Raw genomic sequence first — 13,246 nt, 5'->3', positions numbered from 1 at the left:
GGGGGCCTCATCTAGAGAAGGAGAGTCCCACCTTCCCCATTGCCTCACTTATCCTCTATCCTCTATTTGTTTCTATTAATTCTCTCTCTCTCTCTCTCTTTCTCTCTCTCTCTCTCTCTCTCTCTCAGAGCCAACTGTTAGTGTTCTACAGGGACTTAATGGAATGGCCACCGGTTTCTCCCAGAATCCCTATGACCTTCCCCGGAGCAGCCACCTACCCAGCGGCCTCAACCTCATCCCCCGCCACTACGACATCCTGCCCATGAGCCACAGCCCCACAGACACCCCACCCCCTCCCCCAGAGAGCCCCAGCTCCCTGCTCTAGAGGAAGGGACATACCCTGGTCCCTCCATCCAGCCCCTGACATTGTTTCTGACAACGTTTGGCTAACATTCAAACTAACATCCAGCCCTCTCCCCGTTTCCATGCATGATGACAATGTAGTAGTGAGGATGCTATCAGCGATAGAGGGCAGGGGTTGGAGCTAGTTTACACCATGAGGACTGAGGAGGACAGAGAGGGATCGACTCCCCCTTTAAACCCTAATGAGGAGAAAGAGAAAGAGAGAGAGAGCCCCCTCCTCTTCACCGTTACAGAGACTCACACACCAGCCACCATTCATCTGCTGTTTCCTCCAAGACTGTCAGTGGGAAGACTCCAACTTTTCACTCTGGACCTCTGGAATGGATCCTACCATTGATTTTAAAGTGTACTAAGGTGACATCGTGTTCCTAATATTCCCAATATAGACGTGTGGTCAGACAAATGATATCCACAGAAGTTAGATCAAAGTATCCACCAATGTGTCAGTCCTGACCTGAGCGCTCTCTCTCTGTGGTGTGACTGAGAGACATGATGACTCCTGCAGTCATTCAGACCAGACCAGACCTGAGTGCTCTGTCTCTCTGTGGTGTGACTGAGAGACATGATGACTCCTGCAGTCATTCAGACCAGACCTGAGCGCTCTCTCTCTCTGTGGTGTGACTGAGAGACATGATGACTCCTGCAGTCATTCAGACCAGACCTGAGCTCTCTCTCTCTCTCTGTGGTGTGACTGAGAGACATGATGACTCCTGCAGTCATTCAGACCAGACTTGAGCGCTCTCTCTCTCTGTGGTGTGACTGAGAGACATGATGACTCCTGCAGTCATTCAGACCAGACCTGAGCGCTCTCTCTCTCTGTGGTGTGACTGAGAGACATGATGACTCCTGCAGTCATTCAGACCAGACCTGAGTGCTCTCTCTCTCTCTGTGGTGTGACTGAGAGACATGATGACTCCTGCAGTCATTCAGACCAGACCTGAGCGTTCTCTTTCTCTGTCGTGTGACTGAGAGACATGATGACTCCTGCAGTCATTCAGTCACCCAGGAACTCACCAGTGACCGTACTTCTGGGTAGACAGAGAGATTCCCAGGGAACTAGAGATGACTAAGTACCACCTGTACAAGTATCCCATCCAATAGGATCCCAAACCCCAAACTGATAAAGCATGGTTAAATAGTAAGATAATATAGTCATGGTTTCCTGATCAGTGATGTAAAACTACGATCAATATAAATTATTGACCAGACTACAGTTGTTTACTATGTGAAAGCATTTCTTCTTTCAAAATCACATGTCCGTTTACATTTGGTGACGACTGATTAAGTGATATTTTGTATTTATTATAATGTAATGACTTATTTATTTATTGTTTACACTAGTAACAAACAACAACAACAACAAAACAAGTGAGCATGATCAAATAAAGAAAACCCAATGTAAATAATAACAGGATTTATCAGGTGCGATCTGTGTCATGTGTGCAACGTTATGAAATTGTACTAGCCTGATTTACCAGTCTGTTTTGTGCTAACATTCTACTCCTTGTCATGTCAAACATGACCCAGAGTAAAAGGGAGTGGAATGTTAGCACAAAACAGGTTATGGATTTCAGGCTATAACTGTGCTCTTGTCAGGAGTTGCAGTTCCCGGATGAAATGTATTCCTGAATGTGAAATTGAAACCAGGCTAAATGCTTTACTGTAGCCTCACTAAGGAACCAAACAGAACCAAACTAAAACAAAAAAGGGAGGGACTTACCTAAATTTGTCCAATAGAAACTCCTGATCGAGTTCCAATGAAACAAGAAGTATCATGGTCTTCAGGCTTCTTCTCTGCTTTTTCCCCTGAAAACCGGATGCTTCCGTTTGTTTCTGCTTGGTAACCCCATTCAAGGTGGTAAAGCGTTTTCCATTTTGGGGAAAAAGTTTTGAAACTGTTTGCAACTGTTTGCTACGGTGTGCGCTAATGATTACACCCCTTGGTGAGAACTTGAAGTGAAGTGAAACAGCAATGGAATGTATGAACATGAGCCAGACTAAACAAACTAGGCCTTAAAACAATATGATGATTGCATTGGGAATAATGTGTAAATGAAAAAAATATATAAATTTAGAATTTTGTTTTGTGGTGATAATACTTTACTTTTATCTATTTTGATAGAACCTTATAGATCTTTAGTTTTTCAGAAGTTATCTGATCGGATTTCGGGCAATCGGATAGAATTAAATGCATAGAAATAGAATGAATAGAACAGCCGTATCGTTGACTTGAATGGGGACGCACCTCTCTATTCGTTATATTTCTATGCGTTTTAACCCTATCCGATCAGATCACTTTTTGAAAAACTGGGGCCTGCTTGTCCACTGTACAGTACCAGCTAAAAGGGTAGACCAGAGATCACACACATGGATCAGCTAGGGAACGACGTCCACATTCATTTTAAAATCAAGACAATATTTTGCCCAAAATGTCATAGGATTATATTCAGTGATCTTCGTTGTAGTATATATGATGTATGTTAGATATCCATCTGAAAGGGCAGCAGAATTTAACACAGGATCATTTATCAGGATGAAATGTTCAGAAACACTGGGCCCAAATGATGATTCCCTTTGTAGTGTACAACCAGGGCCCATAGGGCTACATAGTAGTGCACTAAATAGGACATAGGGAGCTATTTGGGACTCAAACAGACATCATTTTAGTAATGGGACAGTATGTCATTATCTCCAGCTAGTATGTTGTTCAGTAATAGGACATTGTGTCATTGTCTCCAGCTAGTGTGTTGATCGGTAATGGGACAGTGTGTCATTATCTTCAGACAGTGTTGATCAGTAATAGGACATTGTGTCATTACTGTATCTCCAGCAAGTATGTTGATCAGTAATAGGACAGTATGTCATTATCTCCAGCTAGTATGTTGATCAGTAATAGGACAGTATGTCATTATCTCCAGCTAGTATGTTGATCAGTAATAGGACAGTATGTCATTATCTCCAGCCACTGTATTGATCAGTAATAGGACAGTATATCATTATCTCCAGCTAGTATGTTGATCAGTGATAGAACACTGTGTCATTATCTCCAGCTAGTATGTTGATCAGTAATAGGACAGTATGTCATTATCTCCAGCTAGTATGTTGATCAGTAATAGGACAGTATGTCATTATCTCCAGCTAGTATGTTGATCAGTGATAGGACATTGTCATTATCTCCAGACAGATGTTGATAATATTATGACTGACTTATTCTTGAATACAAGCTTCACTTTATATTGCTGTTATCTACATGCTACTTGATGTTTTAGAATATAAATTACTAATTAAACGCTCAGATAATATATTCACCATATAGACGTGTAGCCTAGTTCCTAAAACCATGCAAATAACATACTGGACATTTTTATTTTGGGGTATCAGATTGAGACTAATAGGTTTCCATCCAATAGGCGACAGGTTTTTAATGTGAACATTATTTACATAAAGAAAATATGTCATTATCTCCAGACAGGGTTGATCAGTAATAGGACTGTGTCATTATCTCCAGACAGTGTTGATCAGTAATAGGACAGTATGTCATTATCTCCAGACAGGGTTGATCAGTAATAGGACAGTGTCATTATCTCCAGACAGTGTTGATCAGTAATAGGACTGTGTCATTATCTCCAGACCGTGTTGATCAGTAATAGGACTGTGTCATTATCTCCAGACAGTGTTGATCAGTAATAGGACAGTGTCATTATCTCCAGACAGTGTTGATCAGTAATAGGACTGTGTCATTATCTCCAGACAGTGTTGATCAGTAATAGGACTGTGTCATTATCTCCAGACAGTGTTGATCAGTAATAGGACTGTGTCATTATCTCCAGACAGGGTTGATCAGTAATAGGACAGTATGTCATTATCTCCAGACAGTGTTGATCAGTAATAGGACTGTGTCATTATCTCCAGACAGTGTTGATCAGTAATAGGACAGTATGTCATTATCTCCAACCAGTGTTGATCAGTAATAGGACAGTATGTCATTATCTCCAGACAGTGTTGATCAGTAATAGGACTGTGTCATTATCTCCAGACAGTGTTGATCAGTAATAGGACAGTATGTCATTATCTCCAGACAGTGTTGATCAGTAATAGGACCGTGTCATTATCTCCAGACAGTGTTGATCAGTAATAGGACTGTGTCATTATCTCCAGACAGTGTTGATCAGTAATAGGACAGTGTCATTATCTCCAGACAGTGTTGATCAGTAATAGGACAGTGTCATTATCTCCAGACAGTGTTGATCAGTAATAGGGCAGTATATCTTTATCTCCAACCAGTGTTGATCAGTAATAGGACCGTGTCATTATCTCCAGACAGTGTTGATCAGTAATAGGACTGTGTCATTATCTCCAGACAGTGTTGATCAGTAATAGGACAGTATGTCATTATCTCCAGACAGTGTTGATCAGTAATAGGACAGTATGCCATTATCCCCAGCTAGTATGTTGATCAGTAATAGGACCGTGTCATTATCTCCAGACAGTGTTGATCAGTAATAGGACAGTATATCTTTATCTCCAACCAGTGTTGATCAGTAATAGGACAGTATGTCATTATCTCCAACCAGTGTTGATCAGTAATAGGACTGTGTCATTATCTCCAGACAGTGTTGATCAGTAATAGGACTGTGTCATTATCTCCAGACAGTGTTGATCAGTAATAGGACAGTATGTCATTATCTCCAGACAGTGTTGATCAGTAATAGGACAGTGTCATTATCTCCAGACAGTGTTGATCAGTAATAGAACAGTGTCATTATCTCCAGACAGTGTTGATCAGTAATAGGACAGTATGTCATTATCTCCAGACAGTGTTGATCAGTAATAGGACTGTGTCATTATCTCCAGACAGTGTTGATCAGTAATAGGACAGTGTCATTATCTCCAGACAGTGTTGATCAGTAATAGGACAGTGTCATTATCTCCAGACAGTGTTGATCAGTAATAGGACAGTGTCATTATCTCCAGACAGTGTTGATCAGTAATAGGACAGTGTCATTATCTCCAGACAGTGTTGATCAGTAATAGAACAGTGTCATTATCTCCAGACAGTGTTGATCAGTAATAGGACAGTGTCATTATCTCCAGACAGTGTTGATCAGTAATAGGACAGTGTCATTATCTCCAGACAGTGTTGATCAGTAATAGGACAGTGTCATTATCTCCAGACAGTGTTGATCAGTAATAGAACAGTGTCATTATCTCCAGACAGTGTTGATCAGTAATAGGACTGTATGTCATTATCTCCAGACAGTGTTGATCAGTAATAGGACTGTATGTCATTATCTCCAGACAGTGTTGATCAGTAATAGGACTGTTTGTCATTATCTCCAGACAGTGTTGATCAGTAATAGGACAGTGTCATTATCTCCAGACAGTGTTGATCAGTAATAGAACAGTGTCATTATCTCCAGACAGTGTTGATCAGTAATAGGACTGTATGTCATTATCTCCAGACAGTGTTGATCAGTAATAGGACTGTATGTCATTATCTCCAGACAGTGTTGATCAGTAATAGGACTGTATGTCATTATCTCCAGACAGTGTTGATCAGTAATAGGACTGTATGTCATTATCTCCAGACAGTGTTGATCAGTAATAGGACTGTATGTCATTATCTCCAGACAGTGTTGATCAGTAATAGGACAGTGTCATTATCTCCAGACAGTGTTGATCAGTAATAGAACAGTGTCATTATCTCCAGACAGTGTTGATCAGTAATAGGACTGTATGTCATTATCTCCAGACAGTGTTGATCAGTAATAGGACTGTATGTCATTATCTCCAGACAGTGTTGATCAGTAATTGGCGACAGGTTTTTAATGTGAACATTATTTACATAAAGAACATATGTGCTTTTTCCCACCATTGGTGTGTTTCCACCAAACAGACTTGTTGTAGATAAAATATCATCCGTGTGTGACGATGCAGTGTGCACAAAATGTCATTGTTGGTTTAAGTTTTCATGTACTGAATAAAAATCTAGTGTTTTAACTGTACAGAAAATGTTGTCGCAAAAAAACTGTTGTTTTAAAAGTAGAAAAAACAAATGTGCCTACTCTGGTCTTGTTTATGTGCGATCTAGCCAACAGCTCGCAGATACAGTGTGGGTACGCTAGCCTGCTTGAAGTGATTGTGGCCAAGACGGAGATTATTTTTATTTGTCAAAACGGCAGTAAAGCGTCGATCATCATGTCACCAGAATAAGACACCGTACACTTTCACCACCGTGTGAAGTTCATCATCACTTATTTCACCTGCAGCCTAGTCAACTGTATAGTTTCCCCGAGTCGTAGTGGGAGGACCACACACGCACGCACACACCATATCATCTCCTGACTAAAGGTCGACCGATTATGATTTTTCAACGCCGATACCGATTATTGCAGGACCAAAAAAGCAGATACCGATTAAAAATCTGACGATTTTTATATATATATTTGTAATAATGACAATTACAACAATACTGAATGAACACTTATTTTAAGTTAATATAATACATAAATAAAAATCAATTTAGCCTCAAATAAATAATGAAACATGTTCAATTTGGTTTAAATAATGCAAAAACAAAGTGTTGGAGAAGTAAAAGTGCAATATGTGCCATGTAAAAAAGCTAACGTTCAAGTTCCTTGCTCAGAACATGAGAACATATGAAAGCTGGTGGTTCCTTTTAACATGAGTCTTCAATATTCCCAGGTATTTTAGGTTGCAGTTATTCTCTCTATACCATTTGCATTTCATATACCTTTGACTATTGGATGTTCTTATAGGCACTATAGTATTTCCAGCCTAATCTCGGAAGTTGATAGTCTTGAAGTCATAAACAGCTGCTGGCAAACGCAGTAAAGTGCTGTTTGAATGAATCGTTACCAGCATGCTGCTGCCTACCACCGCTCAGTCAGACTACTATATCAAATATCAAATCATAGACTTCATTATAATAAACACAGAGAAATATGAGCCTTAGGTCATTAATATGGTCAATATGGTCAAATCATTTCGAAAACAAAACGTTTATTTTTTCAGTGAAATACAGAACCGTCCATATTTTGTCGAACGGGTGGCATCCCTAAGTCTAAATATTGTTGTTACATTGCACAACCTTCAATGTTATGTCATAATTATGTAAAAGTCTGGCAAATTAATTACGGTCTTTGTTAGGAAGAAACAGTTGGCAACGAGCCAGGCGGCCCAAACTGCTGCATATACCCTGACTCTGCTTGCACTGAACGCAAGAGAAGTGACAATTTCCCTAGTTAATATTGCCTGCTAACATGCATTTAATTTAACTAAATATGCAGGTTTAAAAATATATACTTCTGTATATTGATTTTAAGAAAGGCATTGATGTTTATGGCTAGTGTCACGTTCTGACCTTGATTTCCTTTGTTTTGTCTTTAGTTTAGTATGGTCAGGGCGTGAGTTGGGGTGGGCAGTCTATGTTTGTGTTTTTCTATGTTGGGGTTTTAAGTTCAGCCTAGTATGGTTCTCAATCAGAGGCAGGTGTCGTTAGTTGTCTCTGATTGAGAATCATACTTAGGTAGCCTGGGTTTCACTTTTGAGTTGTGGGTGGTTGTTTCCGTGTGTGTGTGTGTTGCCACACGGTACTGTTTCGGTTTCGTTCGTTTCACGTTTATTGTTTTGTAGTGTTCAGTTTATGTCTTTAAATAAACGTTATGGACACTTACCACGCCGCGCATTGGTCCTCCGATCCTTCTCGCTACTCCTCCTCAGAAGAGGAGGAAGAATGCCTTTACAGCTAGGTACATTTGTGCAACGAATGTGCTTTTTTCGTGAATGCGCTTTTGTTAAATCATCGTTTGGCGAAGTTGAAGTAGGCTGTGATTCGATGATAAATTAACAGGCACCACATTGATTATATGTAACGCAGGACAAGCTAGTTAACCTAGTAATATCATCAACCATATGTAGTTAACTAGTGATTATGTTAAGATTGATGTTTTTTTATAAGATAAGTTTAATGCTAGCTAGCAACCTTCCTTGGCTCCTTGCTGCACTCACGTAACAGGTGGTCAGCCTGCCACGCAATCGGGGGTCCAAAAAAGGCTGATTACCGATTATGAAAACTTGAAAAATCGGCCCTAATCGGTCGACCTCTAGTTTGTTGGGCTATATCTGTGGTATACCGGTCATCATGAGCCTTGATGAATATGATATGAACATTTGAAAAACAGCCCTAATTAAATCGTCCATGCCGATCAAATCGGTCGACCTCTACTCCCGACTCCAAGTTTACGTCAGTATGATGGTTATTATCTCCATATTTGGGCATAAAGGCGTTTCCACCACCATTTCTCACATAATGAATTTTACCGACACAAAAAAAGATCCCACGATGTCGAACAAACAAATGATCTGTCAGCATTTCTAAAATTGTACCGACACTTCCTGTTTCCATCACAGATGTGGTGAGATGTTTTTTTTTTTTAAATACGGTATGACTTTACTGCATACAAACTGAATGGGACCTTTAAACTCCGAGGTAAGTTTATTTATTCATTGTAATTAGTGGACACAGAGAGAAGAGTTTAATTATAAACAAATAAGAAATAACAACAACAACAACAACAACAAAAAATCACAGCACAGCATGAATGAAAACATAAAAACAGTGGTGCCGAGGCATAAAGTGAAAGATCATTGACATAATTAAAACCACACAACAGCAATAGTTAAGGGGACTACATAGACCGAGCAAAGCTAGCCTGCTCCAAAGATAGCCTGCTCCAAAGCTAGCCTGCGCCAAAGCTAGCCTGCGCCAAAGCTAGCCTGCTCCAAAGCTAGCCTGCTCCAAAGCTAGCCTGCTCCAAAGCTAGCCTGCGCCAAAGCTAGCCTGCGCCAAAGCTAGCCTGCGCCAAAGCTAGCCTGCTCCAAAGCTAGCCTGCTCCAAAGCTAGCACTAATAAAAATTTTAAAAAAGTGCACTACTTTCAACCCCTATGGAAGAATGGTGTCACGCCCCGACCTTTAGTTCCTTGTTTATGTCTCTGTTTTAGTTTGGTCGGGGCGTGAGTTGGGGTGGGCATTCTATGTTTTGTATTCCACGTTTTTAATTTTCTGTTTAGTGTTTTTGTTGCACCTTGCAGCACTGTTCGTTTGTCGGTCTGTTTTGTTCCAGTATACCACGCTGCTCTTTGGTCCTCTTCTCCTTCTCCCAACGACAATCGTGACACATGGTGCCATCTAAATTCTAGCAAAAAATGTTTTACAACAGGAAAATATACATTTTAGTGTTTGTTATTGGACTACTAGTGCAGGTAGTCCCTCCCGGTTTTAAATCAGTTTTCTACTGTTTGGTGCCTAATGAACACATCCCAGGTCATCACAGTACGATACAAGGCTGCAGTCATTCCCAGAAAAGGTAGTGGTGTCAGGGGTAATAAACATTCAGGTCGTTCATGTTACCAGTCATGGTGGTCCATAATAGCATATCAATATAGCATGCTAATCTATCATTCATTATCACGGAAGCAGTGTAGACTATTTCGTAACGCTCTTCATTTGCTTGATGGGTTGTTTTAAATTCAGTGCAAAACAGACACTAATTTGACTCCAGACAGTGGGTTATGAATGATGTTAATCTGGTTTGACTCCAGACAGTGGGTTATTAATGATGTTAATCTGGTCTAACTCCAGACAGTGGGTTATTAATGATGTTAATCTGGTTTGACTCCAGACAGTGGGTTATTAATGATGTTAATCTGGTTTGACTCCAGACAGTGGGTTATTAATGATGTTAATCTGGTTTGACTCCAGACAGTGGGTTATTAATGATGTTAATCTGGTTTGACTCCAGACAGTGGGTTATTAATGATGTTAATCTGGTCTGACTCCAGACAGTGGGTTATTAATGATGTTAATCTGGTTTGACTCCAGACAGTGGGTTATTAATGAAGTTAATCTGGTCTGACTCCAGACAGTGGGTTATGAATGATGTTAATCTGGTTTGACTCCAGACAGTGGGTTATTAATGATGTTAATCTGGTCTAACTCCAGACAGTGGGTTATTAATGATGTTAATCTGGTTTGACTCCAGACAGTGGGTTATTAATGATGTTAATCTGGTCTGACTCCAGACAGTGGGTTATTAATGATGTTAATCTGGTCTAACTCCAGACAGTGGGTTATTAATGATGTTAATCTGGTCTGACTCCAGACAGTGGGTTATTAATGATGTTAATCTGGTCTAACTCCAGACAGTGGGTTATTAATGATGTTAATCTGGTCTAACTCCAGACAGTGGGTTATTAATGATGTTAATCTGGTCTGACTCCAGACAGTGGGTTATTAATGATGTTAATCTGGTCTGACTCCAGACAGTGGGTTATTAATGATGTTAATCTGGTCTAACTCCAGACAGTGGGTTATTAATGATGTTAATCTGCGCTAACTCCAGACAGTGGGTTATTAATGATGTTAATCTGGGCTAACTCCAGACAGTGGCTCCTACCCACACTACTATTACCCTGTAGACCAGGCCTGCTGTTGGCCGTTGTAAATTGTGTGATCTGCTTGATACGAGTTGCTTGGAGTGAACTGCAGCGCTCCTTGGCTACCTGCCAACCACCCTGATCACACGTACATTTTTAAGGGTAGGAACCTGTCCTGTCCACCAACTCCGAGAGATAGGTGAGCTGGGCTTCAAGAGAAGGGGAGGTGGCATCTGAAAACTATCTACAGACCAACCAACAAGTCATTCTACAATAAAGGCACTGAAACAAGTCACTACTAAGTACTCAAGGCATTAGGCACAGAAACAAGTCACTCCTCAGTACTCAAAGCATTAGGCACTGAAACAAGTCACTACTCAGTACTCAAAGCATTAGGCACAGAAACAAGTCACTACTGACACTGTGTTAGGGAGTCTAGCTCTAATGAATCAGTCTGAACAGACACTGTGTTAGGGAGTCTAGCTCTAATGAATCAGTCTGAACAGACACTGTGTTAGGGAGTCTAGCTGTAGGTCTCTGCAGGTCTCTCCAGACAGTGGTTATGTATGTGCCATTCACAGCTTCACAGCTCAGATACTGGTTATTGAGCTACATGCTTTTCAGAACTCCGAAATTCCTCAAATCTCAGTAAGAGGATGCCTTCCCTAGTTAATCCTTCCTGATATCAGAAATTCCTTGAAACATGATTAATAAAAAACCTTGGAAATGTAGGGAACGTTTCAGGAATTTTGCAACCCTAGCCTAATTTTGCAACCCTAGCCTATCATCATTAGTATTATAGTATTACTACCACTGTTCCCTAGCCTATCATCAATAGCATTACTACCACTGATCCCTAGCCTGTCATCATTAGCATTACTACCACTGATCCCTAGCCTATCATTAGCATTACTACCACTGTTCCCCAGCCTATCATTAGCATTACTACCACTGTTCCCTAGCCTATCATCATTAGCATTACTACCACTGTTCCCTAGCCTATCATCATTAGCATTATAGCATTACTACCACTGATCCCTAGCCTATCATCATTAGCATTACTACTACTGATCCCTAGCCTATTATCATTAGCATTACTACCACTGTTCCCTAGCCTATTATCATTAGCATTACTACCACTGTTCCCTAGCCTATTATCATTAGCATTACTACCACTGTTCCCTAGCCTATTATCATTAGCATTACTACCACTGTTCCCTAGCCTATTATCATTAGCATTACTACCACTGATCCCTAGCCTGTCATCATTAGCATTACTACCACTGATCCCTAGCCTATCATTAGCATTACTACCACTGTTCCCTAGCCTATCATTAGCATTACTACCACTGTTCCCTAGCCTATCATTAGCATTACTACCACTGTTCCCTAACCTATTATCATTAGCATTACTACCACTGTTCCCTAGCCTATCATCATTAGCATTATAGCATTACTACCACTGATCCCTAGCCTATCATCATTAGCATTACTACTACTGATCCCTAGCCTATCATCATTAGCATTACTACCACTGTTCCCTAGCCTATCATCATTAGCAATATAGCATTACTACCACTGTTCCCTAGCCTATCATCATTAGCATTACCACCACTGTTCCATAGCCTATCATCATTAGCAATATAGCATTACTACCACTGTTCCCTAGCCTATCATTAGCATTATAGCATTACTACCACTGATCCATAGCCTATCACTAGCATTATAGCATTACTACCACTGATCCCTAGCCTATCATTAGCATTATAGCATTACTACCACTGATCCCTAGCCTATCATTAGCATTATAGCATTACTACCACTGATCCCTAGCCTATCATTAGCATTATAACATTACTACCACTGATCCCTAACCTATCATCGTTAGCATTAACGAGAGAGAACAGAGAGAACATTATCTAGTTATGCAGCACACCACCAGGCTCCCAAATGGTCCCTTAAGCTATTCCTTGTATAGTGCACTACTACTGGTTAGGGTAAGGCCTCTGGTTAATAGTAGTGCACTACATTAGGGATTAGGGTGCAATTTGTGGATTCACAGGTCAGCCAGGGTAATGAGATTACAGTGCAGTCAATTTGAAGCTTACAGGTGAACAAAACAAACCTCAAATGATTTCATAAAAAATCTAAAAACAAAAACAGTAAATCATATATTAAAGACATTTCTGTGAAGATTCGTCCAGCGTTTGTCTGATTATTAAATCGTTGCTATATAATAATATAAAAGACGGCAGAAATAAAAAGCTGTGTAGTCCTGACTGGGGATCCTTAAGGAACCAACGGGCTCAGACACAGCTGTATAGTCCTGACTGGGGATCCTTAAGGAACCAACGGGCTCAGACACAGCTGTATAGTCCTGACTAGGGATCCTTAAGGAACCAACGGGCTCAGACACAGCTGTAT

At 40.4% G+C, this 13,246-nt stretch overlaps 1 protein-coding gene across 1 annotated transcript in view; it reads left to right on the top strand.

The window, feature by feature from the left end:
- The window catches only part of LOC139407463 (multiple EGF-like-domains 11), a 265,679-nt gene extending 265,354 nt beyond the window's left edge, over positions 1 to 325 (top strand). Inside the window, exon 20 of the mRNA XM_071151258.1 lies at positions 129 to 325. Coding sequence (XP_071007359.1) covers positions 129 to 325 — 197 coding nt within the window. The remainder of the gene's footprint in view (positions 1 to 128) is intronic.
- The last annotated feature ends 12,921 nt before the right edge of the window (positions 326 to 13,246 follow it).

This window comes from Oncorhynchus clarkii, chromosome 4 (genome assembly GCF_045791955.1).
Source record: "Oncorhynchus clarkii lewisi isolate Uvic-CL-2024 chromosome 4, UVic_Ocla_1.0, whole genome shotgun sequence".
NCBI lineage: Eukaryota > Metazoa > Chordata > Actinopteri > Salmoniformes > Salmonidae > Oncorhynchus > Oncorhynchus clarkii.
The sequence above is the reverse complement of the archived record's forward strand: the minus strand, read 5'-3'. Positions and strand labels throughout refer to the sequence as shown.